An 18,539-nucleotide genomic window follows, 5' to 3' on the forward strand; every position below is an offset into this window, starting at 1 on the left:
AAATCAGCCACACCAATTTGAAACACGACTCAATGTCGGTTCTGTTTGTTCAGTGAGAGTGTAAAAGTTACAACGTTCTGTAAATGCAAAGCAAGCGTGTCTGCTGCGTGGAGGCAGGAATGCAAACAAACGTGCTATATGATCGGGGTTTGCACGGCGGGGGCTCGAGAAATAGTGGGACCCCTTCCCTTCTAGGGGCAGAAGAGCGGGGCGGCGTCAGCGCTCAGTCGGCAACAATCGTGCTGGGGAAGTTGTTTAACTGAATTGTTAAAGATGAGCTTTCACAGTAACTACTGCCTGCGTAGCCTTTTCCAAAAGTTCTTGCATTTACATTATAATTTGATCTGCGCACGAACCCACAGATGGTGGATTTGGGGCCTAAAAGAAGTCAGTGAATCTGGCCAAGAAATCAAGAAGCTGGTTTAGAACGACGCTCTCAGGAGCCCCAGCGCTGAAACTTCCATCTTCTGTGAGGGGCTTCCGCGGAGCCGCTGGTGCGGACACCTGCTACACCGCTGGGGGGCTGTGGTGCAGGATGACCATGAGAGCTTTCAGAAATGGGTCCTTGTGAGGGTGCTGGATGAGAGCTGTTGGGGCGGGTGCCAGGGGGTTGAGGGAATAAAATGTGTTGGAGGTGGGAGCCTAACTCAACCTTTACAAAATTCACAATCTCACCCAAGTCTAAGCAGAGACATAAAGTATCAGATAATCACAAGAAACAGGGAAAGGAGGGGCAATCCCAGAATACTTTGTTTAGAAGAGAAAAATGAAAGTGATGAATTCAGTAAAAAAGAATTAACGCGAGTAAATAATATTTGCAATGTATTGAACACTTGGTGCTGGACACAGCGCTGAGGGTTGTACATTTGTGAGCTCATTGAACCCTCACGGCATTCCTATGAGACAGCTAATCTCACCTCAGTTTATGGAGGAGAAAGGCCCAGCAAAAGCAAGGCTCAGTTACACGGCCACGTAACTTAGCACCTTTAGACTTTATCCATATGTATTTTTTCATCAATGTATGGTTGCTTTCTCATGCATCCCCTGCTGGGAACTGGCCCCTGCCAGGAACTGGCCTGCAACCCAGGCATGTGCCCTGACTGGGAATCAAACCGCAATCGTCTGGTTCGCAGGCCTGCGCTCAATCCACTGAGCTACACCAGCCAGGGTCATATGTATTTTTTAATGACTGTACCTGGAGACCATCATTGGCAGACACACGGCTGGGATAAATACTTTAAAAATATTTCTTTTCAATTATTCCTAGGTAGCCTAAACCTATTTGAAATATATTCACTACCCAATAATATTTTTGTATTACATAAAAGGATTTGAGGCCCTGGCTGGTGTAGCTCAATGGATTGAGCTCGGGCCTGCGAACCAGACGATTGCGGTTTGATTGAGCTCGGGCCTGCGGTTCAATTCCCTGTCAGGGCACATGCCTGGGTTGCAGGCCAGTTCCCAGCAGGGGACTCACGAGAGGCAACCATATATTGATGTTTCTCTCCCTCTCTCCTTCCTTTCCCCTCTAAAGATAAAATAAATAAAATCTTTAAAAAAAAGGATTTGAAAGTACCCTGAAGGCTAATATTCATGAAATTTGACATCTATCTGTCCCTGAATTAGGAAGTGATCTTGTCAGCAATATTATCCTCAGATGTGAATGAAAACAACACTCTAACAAACAACAAAACCTAGTAATGTAAGGAACACAGACGTCCAGCCCGGAGCAGAGGCGACCTCTGCCCCTTGAGACGACCCGCCCTTCCCGAGCGGCCCTCGAGCCTGGCCTGGGGAGATGTGGAGTGGGCAATGGCACGTCATTCTCGTTTGGCTTGGCTTTCCTCCCAAGACTGTAGATTTTACTGTGTTACACAGTTATTAATTATAAATGAGAGAGGAAAAATGACTAAAAGTAAGTGCTGTGATTAAAACCAGCACTTTCAAGGTGACCTGAGAACACAAAGACATGTCTTTAATGAGTCACCGCCAAATTAACTATAGAAATAGCTACTCATGTACTTGAGGGACATTCCTGGGGCACTGAGACTATAGCTTAAAAATAACCTTGGCTTATATTTTTTAATTTATTAATTTTAAAGAGCAATAAGCTCTATTAAAACAGCCGCCTGTGATACATGCTAAATGTAACACCCACATAGATGAAAACATTAAGTAGATTTTAAGTAAAATATAATTACTCATCTCTTATTAGCTCTTTTAAAACCACACATATTAGCTAAAAGTATATGGAAATGAAATAAACCAGTCCATTACTGGTCCCAGTTCTCAGGGCAATGGGGAGTTCTCAGATGTAGCTAAAGCCAAATTCAATAATGGAACCTCAGTTCTCGAACTTAATTCATTCTGGAAAGCTGTGCGAGAAGCACTATGTTTGAAAACTGAGTCTCCTCTATTTGTCACCTGAGAAACGAGTGGCCGAGCACACAGGCATCAGCGTGGAAGTGTTGTCTGGCAGAGGACTGAGACTCGGGGTTTTGTTAGACAAACAGGACACATTTTCTGTGCACAACGTGACAGAGAGCCAAACTGCTGGAGAACCGAGACATTCTAGGACCAAGGTCCGACTGGAGCCGCAGAAGAAAGGTCCTCCTACGGACACAGTCAGGCCAGTAGGTTTCCACAGATGGGGAGAGGAATTACAGAAACCTAAGTTTTGGACGTTTTTTGTTTCATATATTTGGAGTGTATATCCATTAGAAAATTCAAGGAAGTCATCAGTTTGATATAATTTTTGGCCCAAATCCCTTTAACTTAAATATCAAGAGGTTCCAAAGGCATAAGACAATTGCCGTAACATCCTGGCTCCCAAGAAAGCCCCCCTTAGAAACCAGGCGCAGCACTGGGGGTGGAATTTTGCTCCTGATTTCACAGACAGAAGAGAGCCCCCATTGCGTGTGTTCCTTATGACTTTTGCTAGATTCACTGTTAAGGAGAATATTTACTTTTCTACGTTTGAGTCTAATGATTCAAACAAGAACAGCGCAATGGACTTGTGGCTTTGTCTGATGTACATCCACGTTTGACTGCATCAGCGACATTATGCAATAGAGTTTTCATAACAGTTTTCATCTCTCCAGACTAAAGTGAGAAACACCCACTTAGTGTTTTTAGTATAGCACTCAAGTCTAAATGCAAAGTAAATAATTATTAAAGAAAATGAGAAAACATGAAGAAATGAAGTCTGACCAGGGACCTAAGATCTTTCTTGCTGGGGTCTTCAAAAAACTGAAAGAACTTTATCTATAGCTCTTTCTTTTAAGTTTAAAAGATTTTAGAGTCAATTCAATCAGATGGAAAGGAACTAACATTTATAAAGGTACCAAATGTTCTTTATCTCATAGAATACTTATAGCAAACTTATGAGATGGATAGTTTCTTCGTTTTAGAGATGAGGAAACTGAAGTGCCTACAGGTGAAGCAACTTGTTTAGTTTTAGAACTAAAACTAAAAATATTAAGTTTTAGTAAGTGGCAGATACATGACTCAAACTGTTCAACAGATACTTACAAAGCTCCTAGTAATTATCAGCCAGTTCTAGCCCTAAGGATTCCTGGCCCCTGTCCTCAGGGGGCTCACAGTCTAGCTGAGGAAGCCTCCAGTCTTGCGGGGTGTGATAAGTACTCATTGGTAAGTACAGAGTGCTATAGAAGAGGTGCCCCCAACACACCCCTAGCTTTGATTACCACCTTTTATATGAATCATCCAAACCCTACCTTCAGACCAGAGGTCTCCAAAACCATATGCTCGGGTGCTGCCTGAGACTCTCCACTTGGCTGTCCCAGAGCTCTGCAACTCCACAAATTCTTCCAAACTCCTCCTCTGCACTGCTTTCACATACAGTCCTCATGGGGTCTCCGCCCTACTATCTTAATATCACTCGCACCTCTTTCTTCTCCATCCTATGGCCCCTGACTTAGTTGAAGCCCTTGAGATCTCTCCACTGGATTTCTTCAATAATTGGGAAGATGATCCCCCCAGCACCAGGCTAATAGCCCTTTAATTTGTTTTTCATCACTAGAGTGTCACTCCTTACCCAGAGCCCTTTATGGCTTCCCAGTGTCTCCAGGATACACTACAAATTCTTTTTTTTTTTTGAGAGAGAGAGAGAGAAACAGAGGGAGAGAAACATTGATATGAGAGAGAACATCGATCAGTTGCCTCTAGTATAGGTCTCAACTGGGTACTGAACCCACAACCTAGGCATGTGCCCTGATGGGAAATCGAACCAGCAACCTATCACTTTGTGGGACAATGCTCAGCCAACTGAGCCATACCAGTCATGACGCACTCCAAGTTCTTTAGCCTAGTAAGTGAGACCCTTCATCATGAGCCCCCAGCATTCTCCATCACCCTCTCTCAGCACTGCTTTCAACAATGTAATACTTGCTCAGCAGCTGTTATCTGCTAGCCTGGAGCTGGTGCTGGGCATAAAATGGTAAGCAAAGCACATTTTGCATGGTCAGAACTCTACTTATGAGTTTACATTGCATTCAAAAAGAGGGAAAGAAAGAAAGAAAGAGAGAGAAAGAATTACAAGCTGATACATCCTATAAAAAGAATGTAGCTGCAAATTTTCTTTTTTAAATTATCGAGTAAAATCCAACAATACAGAAAAATATAATATATAACTAAGTGGGTTTTATTCCAAAAATGAAAATGGGTTAATAAATGTCATTCACCATATAAAAAACATATGATTATTTCAATAGATAGAGAAAAAGCATTTGCCAAAATCTAATATTCCCAGTTAAAAAAAACTTTTAGTACTAGAAATAGAAATCAATGTCCTCAACTGATACAAAGCACCCTGTAAAACCTGTAGCTAACACCGCACTTGAATGCAAGACTGAATGCTTTCCACTTACGACCAGGACCAGACAACCATGTCTGCTCTCACCACTTCTATTTAGCTTTGTTGAAGGAGGTTCTAGCCAGGTCAATGATGCAAGAAAAGGAAATAAAAAGCAACCAGATTAGAAAAGATAAAACAAACTTATTTATATACTTATTTTTTACATACTTACTTGATTATTTATTTAAAAACTTATTTTACTGGAATACAGAACAGGCTGGCAGGGACCAGAGGGGAGAGTGGAGAGAATCACAGGGGAAAAGGGGAAGGACTCACATGAACAAGTATAAAGGACACATGGACAATAACTAAGGTGGGGGGAGCGGAAATAGGAGGGAGATGGGGAGCACTGGGCGGAGTGGGCAGGGCTGGGAATATAAGACAGAAAACTGTACTTGAACAAGAATTAAATAGAAACAAAACCAAAAAACTTATTTTATAGAACATGCTTGTCCATGTAGAAAATCCAATGAAATCCACAGAAAAGCACACTACTAGAACTAGTCAGTGAGCTCAGCAAAGCTGTAGAACACAGATCAACATACAGAACCCAAGTGTTTTGTTTACTAGCAATACAAAACTGAAAACTGAAATTAAAAATTCCATTTATACTAGCATCAAAATGCAAAAAGATTACCTAAATAAATTGAGAGGTATACCTTATTCATGAGTTGGAAGACAAACTGAACTATAGAATGCAAAACCAATCAAAATCTCAGCAGGCCTTTAAAAAAATAAATTGATAGGCTGACTCTGAAATTTGTGGGGAGTCAGAGGACATAAAACAGCTGAAACAACTTCAAAAAAGAAGAACATGGTTGCAGGGCTATCACAACGTGATTTAAGTTACAATTATCAAGACAGTACAGTAGTGGTATCAGGAAGATCGATACAGATGTGCCTCAAATTACTATTCGTTGTAAGTTGAAATATATAAAATGTATTTAATACACTTAACTTATCAAACATCATAGCTTAGCCTAGCGCACCTTCAACACGCTCAGAACACTCACGTTAGTCTACAGTTGGGCAAAACCATCTGGCCACCGATGACCAGCACCATAGGGAGTACTGTGTAGCACATCTCTAGCCTGGGAAAAGATCAAAACTCCAAGTACACTTCTGACTGAATGCATATCGCTTTTGTACCATCAAAAAGTTGAAAAATCATTGAGTTGAACATTTGTAAGTGGGGGACCATCTGTAGAACAATAGAACATAGGAGAGTCCAGAAACAGACCTAAACACATATGGACAACTGATTTTTGACAAAGATACACAAGGCAATGCAGTTCAGAACACTAGTCTTTTTAACAAATGGTGCTGAAAACAATTGAATCTTTATATGCTGAAAAATAAACTTCCTCTCTTGCACCAGATATAAAAATTAAGTAAAAATGAGTCATAGGCCTACATGTAAAAAGATGATAAAACCCTTGGAAAAACAGCAGAAAACCTTTGTAATTTTGGATTAGGCAAAGATTCCATAGATCTTTGTTTGTTAATGAATCATACACCAAAAGCATGATTCATTAACAAAGAAATAGATAAGGACTTTAAAAATTCAAAAAATTAAAGTGAAGTAAGAGGTTCTGGCCAAGATGGAGGTGTAGGTAGAAATCCTTTGCTTCCTCACACAACCAAAAGGAGGATAACAACCGATCTAAAATCAATAAACACCAGAAGTGCCTGAAAATCAAACTGCATGGAACTCCAACAACGAAAGAATTAAAGAAACAGTCAACCAGACCAACCAGACCAGTAAGATAGGCTGACCGTGTGGACGGGGCTGGCTGAACAGGAAACTGAGACTCAGAGCTCACTGTAGTCTACAGCAGGGGTTGCCACAGTGGGCGAAACTCCCAGTCTCACCTGAGGGTTCATTGGAAAGTGGGGCTAGAGCCCAGCAGGTGAGCTGCATTGTTCCCTCCCTGTCCCCTCCCCCATGGACAGTGCCACAGCACAGCAAGGAGGGTTGCCCTGCCCAAGTGAATACCTAAGGTCCCTCCCCCTTACAACTTAACAGGTGAAATGGACAAAGAAATACTGCCCAAATGAAAGAACAGAGCAAAACTTCAGAAAGAGAGCTAAGTGATGAAGAGATAGCCAACCTACCTAATGAAGAATTTAAAGCCCTGGTAATCAAAATGCTCACAGAACTGATTGAGCTTGGTCACAAAATAAAAGAACAAATGAAGGATACCAAAGTGAAATAAAGCAAAATATTCAGGGAAGCAACAGTGACAGGAAGGAAACCAGGAGTCAAAGCAATGATTTGGAACAAAAGGAAGAAGTAAACATTCAACCAGAACAGAATGAAGAAACAAGAACTCAAAAAAATGAGGAGAGGCTTAGGAACCTCTGGGACAACTATAAATGTTCCAATATCCGAATGAGAGGAATACCAGAAGGAGAAGAGGAAGAGGAAGAAATGGAAAACTTTTTTCAACAAATAATGAAGGAAAACTTTCCCAGTCTGGTAAAGGCAATAGACTTCCAGAAAGTCCAGGAAGCCCAGAGAGTCCCAAAGAAGATGAACCCAAAGAGTAACACACCAAGGCACATCATCATTAAATTACCCAAGATTAAAGATAAAGAGACAATCTTAAAAGCAGCAAGAGGAAGTTCCCATAAGGGAAGTTCCCATAAGGTAACACAAAGGAGTTCTCATAAGACTATTAGCTAATTTCTCAAAAAAAAAAAAAAAAAAAACCTTGCAGACAAGAAGAGGCTGGAAAGAAGTATTCCAAGTCATGAAAGGCAAGTACCTACATACAAGATTATTCTATCCAGCAAAGCTATCATTTAGAATGGAAAGGCAGATAAAGTACTTCCCAGATAAGGTCAAGTTAAAGGTGTTCATCATCAGCAAGTCCTTCTTACATGAAATGTTAAAGGGACTTATCTAAGAAATTAAAGATCAAAAAGTAGCCCTGGCTGGTGTAGCTCAGTGGATTGAGCACAGGCCTGCAAACCAGACTATCGCGGTTCAATTCCCAGTCAGGGCACATGCTTGGGTTGCAGGCCAGTTTCCGGCAGGGGCCAGTTCTCTGCAGGGGATGCACGAGAAGCAACCATACATTGATGTTTCCTTCCTCTCTCCTTCCCTTCCCCTCTAAAGATAAATAAATAAAATATTTAAAAAAATAAAGATCAAAAAGTATGAACAGTGAAATGACAACAAACTCACAGCTATCAACAAATGAACCTAAAACAAGAAAAACAATGAAAACAAAAACTAAGCAAACAAGTACAACAGGAACAAAACCAGAGAAATGGACACCACGTGGACAGTTTTCAGTTAGGGGGGAGGGGAAGAATGGGGAGAAGCATAATTGGTAGGCATAAATTGGATGGGGAGAGGTAAAAAATCGTATAGGGAACAGAGAATTCAAAGAACTTATATGTACAACCCATGGACATGAACTAAGGGGGTACAGAGCAGAGGGGAGATAAAAAAGGAAAATTGGGAAACCTGTAATAGCACAATCAATAAAATATACTTTAAAAGTTTCAAAAAATTAGCCTCGGCTGGGTAGCTGAGTTGGTTAGAATGTTGTTCTAATACTCCAAGTTTGCAGGTTTGATCCAGGTCAGGGCACACACAGGAATCAAGCAATGAATGCATAAGTACGTGGAACAACAAATCTCTCTCTCTCTCTCCCCCCCCCTCTCTCTCCCTCCTTCCCACCCCACTCACTCACTCTCAGTCTCTCTAAAATCAATGAATAAGTTTTTTTAAAAAATTCAAAAGCTCTATTATTTGAAAGACACTATTAGCCAAATGAAACGACAAAACACAGATTGGGGAAAAATATTTGTAAAGCATATATCTAATAAAGAACTTGTACCTGGAATACATGAAGAACTTCTAAAACTAAAAAAGAAAAGAAAATAAGAAGAAAACAATTAAAACTTAGTAAAAGAATTGACCAGATACTTCATATAAAAAGAGATAGGGATGGTAGACAAGTACATAAAAAGATGTTCAATATCAAGTCATTAAGGAAATAAATTAAAACTTTGATGAGATACCACTACATACCTCTTAGAAAAACTAAAGTTCAAAACACTGACCATGGCAAGTGATTGGCAAAGCTGTGGAGGAACTGGAATTCTTGGATACTGCTGGTAGAAATGTAAAATATAAAATGGTACATCACTTTACAAAGCAATGTCTTCGAAAGTTAACACATACTTAATATTTTATCCACCCATGCCACTCCTAGGCATTTATCCAAGGAAAAAAAGAAAGTGTTTGTCCATACAAGTACTTGTACACAAATGTTCATAGCCATTTTATATGTAATAGCCTTAAGCTGGAAACAACTCAAGAGTTAATCAGTAGGTATATAAATAAATTGTGATATATATATCCTAGCATCAAAAGGAATGATCTATTGATACACATAACACCACAGATGAGTCTCAAACTAATTACATTGAGTGAAAGAAAACAAAGAGTATACAGTGTATGATTACATTTATCTAAAACTCTAGAAAATGCAAAGCAGTCGATAGTGCCAGGAAGTCCCTCAGGATCATGTGGGGGTGCATGAGGTCTGGAGGTAGAGATTGCAAAGGGGCGTCAGCAAACTTCTGGGGGTGAGCACATGCTCACCATCTGCATCGTGGCTGTGGGTCCATGAGTGTAAACATGCATTCTAACTTATCAAATGGAATACTTTTTATATTTCAATTTATTGCATGTTTAGCTAAGCTGTTTTAAATAAAAATAATAGTAAATAAAAGCGATCTAGATAATTACTTCAACTCATTCCTAGACCAAAGTACACAGACTTCCAAATTATAAAGTAGTCAACTAACCACCACATTTAAGCTTGTAGAGTGGAATTATTATTTCATAGCAGAAATTGGGTATAAGTGAGGATGATGGTTCACTGCCTGCTAGTTTAAGACACTCTGAATACACTCTGAAAGGTGTTTGAGGAATTACAAGCTTTATCTCAGCCTAGGTTTTTCTTCCTCTTTTCTTTCTTTCCTTTCCATCTCTTCTTTATCATTCAGCCATGGAAATGGGTAAGAGAACAAGGATGGCTTAATAAAAATGACACAACTATGTGGCTCATGTAGATAATGTAGCATTGCTATCATCAACCACTGTGTTAGCTGTGGCTAACACTATTCTAGTTCCTAGAGTTTTATACATGGCAAGGGAGCCCTTATTACACAGATTAGCAATCTCAAGTACAAAATGAAATTAAATAGCTTTCCCAAGGCCACATAGCTAGAATCTGGTGATTAAAAACAAACTACTAAAACAAACAAACAAGCAAATTACTGCCAGTTCCAAAGAAGGGGGGATAGAACGTATTCACCCGCAGACTAGCCAAAATGGGTCATGCAGCTACCGACTTACTGCCAATCCACTCAGATTCTATAGCTCCAGCCTCTGATAAGTCTACCCGTTTCTCTGCTTTCCCGTTTACTCCTAGGACCACAGCAAGCATGGGGTTAAGAAAAAACCAAGACAGTGGTTCTCAATCTTCGCTGCATAACAAAACCAAGAGTCCTAGACCTTATTATCACCACCCCCCATACCCAACCAGTTGGTTTGGGGTAGGTCAGGGTTCTCAAACTTGAGTGTGAGTCAGAATCTCCTCTCATAGATACAGAGAATGGACAGATGGTTGCCAGGGGGAGGGGGTGGGGGACTGGGTAAAACAGGTGAAAGGTTTGAGAAGTGTAGGCTGGTAGTTACAAAACAGGGTGTACAGTGCAGCATAGGCAATAGAGTCAATAATATTATAATAACCATGTATGGTGCTAATATTATAATAACTATGTATGGTACTAGAAATATCATGGGAAACACTTTGTAAAGTATATGATTGTCTCAGCACTATGCTGTACATCTGAAACAAATACAAAATAATATTGAATGTAAAGTGTAATTGAAACAATTCTTTTTTAAATAAAAGTCTCCTGGAGGACTTGTTAACAGCCCATTGGGCCCCCAGTTTCTGATTTTGGGGTCTGGGGTGGTACTCAATACTTTGCATCTCTGAAAGACCCCCAGGGCAACACTGATGTGCTAGTCTGAGAGCCACACTTTGAGAACCCCTAGGGCACAGCATCAGTAATTTTTTTAAAGTTCTCCAGGGTAGAAAAGTTTGGGCACTTGAAAATCATTGATTTGAAAAAAATCATTCTCAATCTTTTCTGGAATTGTCTGGGGAATTTAAAAAAAAGTACCGATGCCTGAGTCAACACTCCCAAGATTCTTTTTAAATTGATCTGGGATGCAGCCTGAACCTCAAGATTTTTTAAAGCATCATAGGAAAAAGTTGAAGAAGATACAAGTAAGTGAAAATGTATATTATGTTTACGGATAGGAAGAATTAACATCATTAAAATGTTCATACTGCCCTGACCAGTGTGGCTCAGTTGGTTGGGTGTCGTCCTGCAAAGGCAAAGGTCGCTGGTTGGATTCCTGGTCAAGGCAATGCCTAGGTTATGGGCTCAGTCCCCAGACAGGGCATGCATGAGAGGCAGCTCATTAATGTTCCTCTCTCACACGGATGTTTCTCTTCCTCTGTGTCTTTCTCCCTTCCCCTCTCTCTAAAAATAAATAAATAAATAAATAATTTAAAAAATGTTCATACTACCCAAAATAATCTATAGATTCAACACAATTCCTATTATCAAGATACCAATGCTGTATTTCACAGAACTGGAACAAATATTCCAAAAACTTATATGGAACCACAAAGATCCAGAATAGCCACAGCAATCTTAAGAAAGAAGAACAAAGTTGGAGGAATCATGCTACTGGATATCAAACTATATTATAAGGCCATAGTAATCAAAACAGCATGGTACTGACATAAAGACAGACATATAGATCAACAGAACAGAATAGACAGCCCAGAGATAAACCAATACTTTTATGGTCAAATAATATTTGACAAGAGACGCAAAACCATCTAATGGGGTAAAGATGATCTATTCATTAAATGGTGTTGGGAAAATCGGACAGATATGTGCAAAAAAAAGAAGCTAGACCACCTTCTTACACCACACACGAGAATAAACTCAAAATGGATTAAAGACTTAAAGATTCAAAAGCACAAAACTAGAAAAAAAACATAGGAAGTAAAATCTCAGACATTTCTCATAGCAATATTTTTTCTGCTATGTCACTGCAGGCAAGGGGAACAAAAGGAAAAAAGTAAACAAATGGGACTACATCTAATTAAAAAGTTTTACACAGCAAAGGAAACCATCACAAAGTGAAAAAGACAACCCACTGAATGTGGGAACATATTCATCAATGAGACAAATAATTAGGGGTTAATATCCAAAGTTTATGAAGAGTTTACAAAACTAAAACACCAAAAAAAAACAAACACTCTAATTAAAAAATGGGCAAAGGACCTGAATAGACACTTCTCCAAAGAGGACATACAGATGGCCAATAGACATACAAAAAGATGCTCAACACCACTAATCATCAAAGAATGCAAATAAAAACCACAATGAGATATCACTTCATACCTGTCAGAATAGCTGTAATCAATAAATCAACAAATAACAAGTGCTGGTGAGGGTGTGGAGAAATGGGAACCATCATTCACTATTAGTGGGAATGCAGAATGGTGCAACTAGTGTAAAAAGTGCTATGGAATTTCCCCCCAAAACTAAAAAGTGGAACTGCCTTATGACCCAGCAATTCCACCTCTGAGAAGATATCTGAAGAGACTTGAAATACAGATTCGAAAGAACATACACATTCCTATGTTCATTGCAGTGTTATTCACATTAGCTAAGATTTGGAAGTAGTCCAAGTGTCCATCACTAGATAAAAAAAGTTGTAGTATATTTACACAATATAATGCTACTTGGTCAGAAAAAAGAATGAAATCTTACCCTTCGAAACAGCATGGATGGACCTGGAGAGCACCATGCTAAGGGAAATAAGCCAGTCAGAGAAAGACATGCACCATATAATTTCATTTATATGTGGAATCTAATCAACAAAATAAATGAACAAGCAAAATAGAAACAGACTCATGGATACAAAGAACAGACTGACAGCTGTCAGAGGGGCGGGTGATTAGGAGCTGAGGGAAAAAGTAAAGGGATTAAGGAAATTAAATAGATTTTAAAAAATATAAAAAAGAATACTCTGCTGAACATAGTGTGTGGAACATTGGTAGCTTCTTTGAAATATTATTATAATGCCATTTACTGAGAGCATGTGGTAGCTTCTCTGGAAATGCACAAATATTCAGTCATTCCAAGAGAAAAATTCCAAGAATACATATGACTCAATTTTAAGGCAGTTAATTTTCCTTTTGCTCTTGATTAGTGTACTTCATTTCCAACAGAAAAAAATGCCACTATTTTCCCCAGAAGTAACTTCCTTTGGAACAAATTCTAATACCAGTAACAACAATGATATGAACTGTTTTAGGTAAAGGGTTTCTAGCTGAGGAAATTTAAAAATGTATACAAGTATTCAGTTATTTCCACCTGCACCAGGGTTGTGGTTAACGCTGCCTCTCAGGCCCTCTGCTTACTCTCCACGAGATGGCACCGTTCTGTGCTGCCAAACCCCGCCCCCCATGGACGGTGTTTTCATAATGAACGTTAAGAATGTTTCTTACATCTTTGGTTCCTTCAATAGCATCTGTTTCAAGTTTCGTGAGATCTGAGAGCCACCAGGAACTCTGTCTTTAACTTTTAGACCGGGGGTCTGGCGAGGTGTCTAATAAAGGAACTTAATAAATGTCGACTCGATAGATGCATTGTAATGCCACTAGGAAAACTGAAGCTCAAACAACTCTAAAAATTAAGCAAGGCCAGTGTCTTCACACCGTCTTCCTTTGCCATCTAAGACTCCCTCAATATTTCACTTTCTTTTTCCCACTTTTGTACCAGTTTCACAAAAACTCAGTTCACCCTAATGAAGTATAATGGTCCATCTATCTCCTCACTCAGCTGTTTTCCTTCTTAAATGGTCAAAGCAGCTATCCAATCCTACCACAAGACACAGAATTTGTTATAACAAAAAATGATTATGGGCGGTATCAATTAATGAAGTTGAGTCCATGAAAATTCTATGATGTTATTCCCAGGAAAAGGAATTCCTGGCCAGCTATTCAAGACTGATCAGCTCTTTATGGGAAGGGAGCTTACTAGGGAGAGGGCTGGGTGAGAAGGCACTACAGTGAGGTCAGAGCCCAACCCCGGCCAGCCCTGCTGACTGCACTTAGGTCTCTCTGCCTCTCTGGGCTTTAGTTTCCTCGCCCTCCAAAGAAGAGGTGGTGCTGGGTGATCTCTAGGGGCCCTCCTGGCTGGGACACCATTGCATCTCTATGTTTTCCTTAGTATCATGGCTTATGAACAATCATGGAAACACTAAAGGGCCAAGAAGTGAGTTCTACACAGAGGCATACCTGGTTTTATTGCTGTTCACTTTATTGCGCTTCACAGATGTTGTGTTTTTTACAAATGAAAGGGAAGGCTCTCCACCAGAAGAAACATTACACCCCTCTTTATGGTAATACTTGAGTATCAAGGCCTTGCCTTCAACTGGTAAAACAAATTAAAAAAACAACACCCTCCCCCAAATTACCCCCACCAACAGAACATCTGTGAAGAGCAAATTAAGAGTAATAAAACCTGGTATGAATGTAGGATCTAAACAAAGTTGATCCAACCTATTCACCTGCCTTGGAAATTAGCAAACATCACTGTGGCCAGGTTGACACCCACTAACCACCTGAGTCAATACAATGGAAAAAGACTGGCTCAGGTGGGTCCAGGTTCTTGTGCTCCTGGATTTTCACCTGGTGAAAGCATTAGAAATTAACTTTGTGACACCAGAATGAGAAGCCACGATTCAGAAATCGTAAAAACACTCCATAAATCAAAAGTATTATCTGTTAAATAACTAACTAAATTCTGGGCTGAGCTTTGGTTATTGAAATAATTTGGAGGAACTAATAAATACACAATCCACACCTGCTTATAACCATAAAGGGAGCTTTAAAATCCATTTTCAATACAAAGAGATAATTTATCTGTGCTTTTTTCCCAAACAATAACACCCAAACACTGAAGCAAAACACACAATTATCTATTTACCTATTGATGACCAACAACAGAACTTTAGTGCTTTCAAGAGCCAGGCCATTTTTATCCTTATGTTAAACATCTAAACTAAGATTTCTGTTATCAGAAGGAGCAATCTGCTGCTAGGGTCTGCTTGAATTCCCAGCACCTGCTTCCTCTGGTCCGGAGGCAGATGGAACCTCATAAAAATAAAAGTCGGGGGGAATATGCACAGAGAGATATTCCCTTTAAAACCCCTTAGGAGAAGGCTCCTTTTCCTAAAATCTAATACTGTAAACATACATGTTTATGTCACTAGCTTAGCTCAGAAGTTGCGAACTGATGCAGAGACATTAAAAAAGTTTCCTCAGCCTGATTCATAGGCATGCACTCACATATTTCCATAGGATGGGAAAGCAGCCTTTACTTTAACTTATCAGCACCTACGGCAGGACAGTTTGTTCTTGGAACTCTCGCAAGAATCCCAAACAGCAGCAGCTGCTGTTCTAACCTACAACCCAGGCCCAGCTCCACCAAGCCTTTTATAGGAACAAAGACACTGCTTAATGGGTGCGAGTCAGCTGGGCTGCTCTAACAGAGGACCGCAGGCTGGGTGGCTTAAACAACAGGAAGTTATTTCTTGCAGTTCTAGAGTCTAGCAAGTCCAAGATCAAGGTGCTGGCTGATTTGGTCCCCCTATAAGTGTCCTCTTCCTGGCTTGCCCTCTCACTGTGTCCTTACATGTACCGAGAGCGAGCTTCTTGTCTCTCTTCCTCTTCTCATAAGAACACAAATTCCCACGTGGGGACCCCACCTCATGGTCTCATCTAACCCTAGTTACCTCACAAAGGCCCCTCCTCCAAATAGTATCACAGTATGGGATTAGGGGCTTCAACACGTGAATCTCGGAAGGGCACAACATTCTGCCCATAACAATGAGATGTCTTCCTATACATATTTATCGCCTTGACTAGATGCGCTAAGCTGTAATAAGTTGGCCTTAACATGCTTTTCCACAATAATTATGTAGGGTGGTGCTTCTCAAACTTCAGGTGCATCAGAATCTCCTGCAGCTTGGTAAACGAGATTTCTCAGCTTGACCTCCCCCCCACCCCCCGATTCTGATTTAGTGGGTCTAGGGCCGAACCTGAGAAACTGCATTTCTAACAAGCTCCCAGATGCAGATGTGTCCTGTCTGAGAAGTGCACTTTGAAAACCACTGATGTACAAGTTCCCTTTAGAATGTTGGTACTCTTTGGGCCTGTACTGGCTTCCCAGTAAATACCTCTTTTATGCCAAACACATTTGAAATGTGCCATTTGCTTATACTCAGGTGTTGTGGTTTACATACAAAGATGCGTAACAAGCAGATGGAAGATTAGCTGAGGCGAGGCTGCTCCGTGCTGTGAGCGCCCAGGGAGAGTCAATTAATGTATATGTCTGATGAGCTGCGTTGTGGCTTAACGAGGCACCAGGTTTTACAAAAATGTCTGCTGACCTCTTATCCTCACTTATTTTTATCTCAGAATGTAGATTTTGCCTTTAAAGTTGCTGGGTTCAGCTATATTAGCTCTACAAGCGCACTGCAAAAGGTTGAACAGATAGCAAGTTTTGGACAAAGTGCATTATGGAGCACTTGAGCCACGCTTAGCATTTCTGTTCAACAACTTTGTCCTGTAATCACATGGTTATATTTTAAAGCAAGGCTCTGTCATGAAACGGGATACTTTTAAGATTTACTTCAAGTGCCCTTTGGAATATAAACATACCTTATTTAGCTTTACAAAATATTCCAGTCCAGCTTCCAAGGGATTTGTATCACAGTTCATCTAGAAGGGAAGCAAGCATTTTAAATCTTAGATGAGTGCAAATCATTTCAGTAACTTTCATGTATTTTTTTGGTAAAGAGTACTTTTTAATTTTGAATATAAATTGTGAAAAAAGAAAATCATAGACTGGTCTTTAAAGTGATTTTTTTAAATCTAAAATTCAAATGTACCCTTTTAGTCATTATTTCAATAGCAACTAGAAACTAAAATTCACAGTTTGTCAATGACTTTTATCATAATAAATACCTGAGGAATACCACAACACAGTGTTCCTTCCAGAAACAAGACTTTCATGTGTTTTTATGTAGTAATTTTGTGTGATTAGGTTTTGAAAAGTTATGAAGTAATCTACTTATCTTACAATTAACCAGGAGTCAGGATAAGCAAAGGAGAGAGCAGATGGTAGGAAAATGACTTCTACAGAATTCAGGGACAAAGAGGAAAATAGAGGTTGAATCTCAATCTTTTCAAATACAGCTGAGTTATTCCAATATACTTCAAATCAGAACTAAAGCCACTACTTGGGAAAAACCATTGAAGTTAATGGTTTTTGTTTGTTTGTTTGTTTTGTTGCTATTGGTCTCCAAGAGTCCAATAGTTGCTCCAAGAGAACTTGTCTAAACCCCATAAAGAGTAGCTAAACTTCTTTAAAAAGATAACACAACAATAGTATAAACCAAATGAGAAATATAAACTTGTTTTACATAACATAAAATTTGGTTTCATATTTTCTAATTAATTTGAGCAACTCTAAAATTATTTTGTATCTGTTCAAGGTTTCAGAATTTCTCCGAGAAAAAAATTAAAAGCCCAGAAGATTGATTGCTGTAACAACACTAGAGGGCGTGCTGGCACTGCTGGGAAACCGAGGGACCTGGGATGGGAACGGCTCGGCTCGTAGGAGGACCACTTCCTGAGAAGAGGCGAAAGAGAAATAAAAAGGCAGGAGGGTGCAGAAATGCCTGACTCCAAAGGTTGCTACTGCTGCTTCATTCCCTGGGGAGCAGGGTGGGGACGGGATTTTCCCTGTTTCCCTCCCTGCTGCAACCTTGTCTGAAGGCTGGGAGTCCCTCACAGAGCATCTCTCCTGCGAAGGACAGCCGGCCCCAGAGCCCTTGCTCCTCCTACAGTGGTGCCAAGAGGCTGCCCTCGCTGCCTCAAAGCCCACTTGCTTCTGCCTATAGTTTAAAGGCCTAAGGGGCCCTGCATCTGCTTTCAAACTTACTTTGCTCTCCAGTTAAATTCATTCTATTATTCACTAGGCACTTTGTAGGCTATCTAATAACTATAGCTCTGTTGGAAAAAAGATGGTCTCTATTTATAGGAGAGCAAACAGAGGCTTTTGAGAATTAAGGTCACCTATGCGGTAGAGGGTAAACTCAAACCCAAGAGACCCCACTCTACAGTCCATCATCCTTCTCCACTATCACTCATCTCACCTCTCAAGCCTAAAACCTCAAAGTCTTCTAAGAAAAAACAAGGAATCTGAAAAAACTAAGGGGTCCAGAGATAGCCTGCCACATGGGAGATCAAATAGGAGAGAGTTTGAGCCACAGTCCGGCCACTTCATAGAACCCGGACCAAGTTGTTTACTGTTTCTGAGTATGATGCGGGCAGAATTCGGATAATGCAGACGCCCGGACTCCCAACCCCTTGTCCCAGAATCACCAACAATCAGAGAGCTGAGAAGGTGAGTGAAATCATGCCTATGAAACAGTGTGTAACTAGACAAATAGAAATCCTTCATTCCCATT

At 40.1% G+C, this 18,539-nt stretch overlaps 1 protein-coding gene across 1 annotated transcript in view; it reads right to left on the reverse strand.

Moving 5' to 3' along the window:
- The window catches only part of DMGDH (dimethylglycine dehydrogenase), a 63,021-nt gene that overhangs the window by 8,757 nt on the left and 35,725 nt on the right, over nt 1-18,539 (reverse strand). Inside the window, exon 14 of the mRNA XM_037032202.1 lies at nt 16,726-16,785. Coding sequence (XP_036888097.1) covers nt 16,726-16,785 — 60 coding nt within the window. The remainder of the gene's footprint in view (nt 1-16,725; nt 16,786-18,539) is intronic.

Source organism: Sturnira hondurensis, unplaced genomic scaffold, assembly GCF_014824575.4.
Source record: "Sturnira hondurensis isolate 20B ecotype Veracruz unplaced genomic scaffold, ASM1482457v3 Scaffold0021354, whole genome shotgun sequence".
Classification (NCBI taxonomy): Eukaryota; Metazoa; Chordata; class Mammalia; order Chiroptera; family Phyllostomidae; genus Sturnira; species Sturnira hondurensis.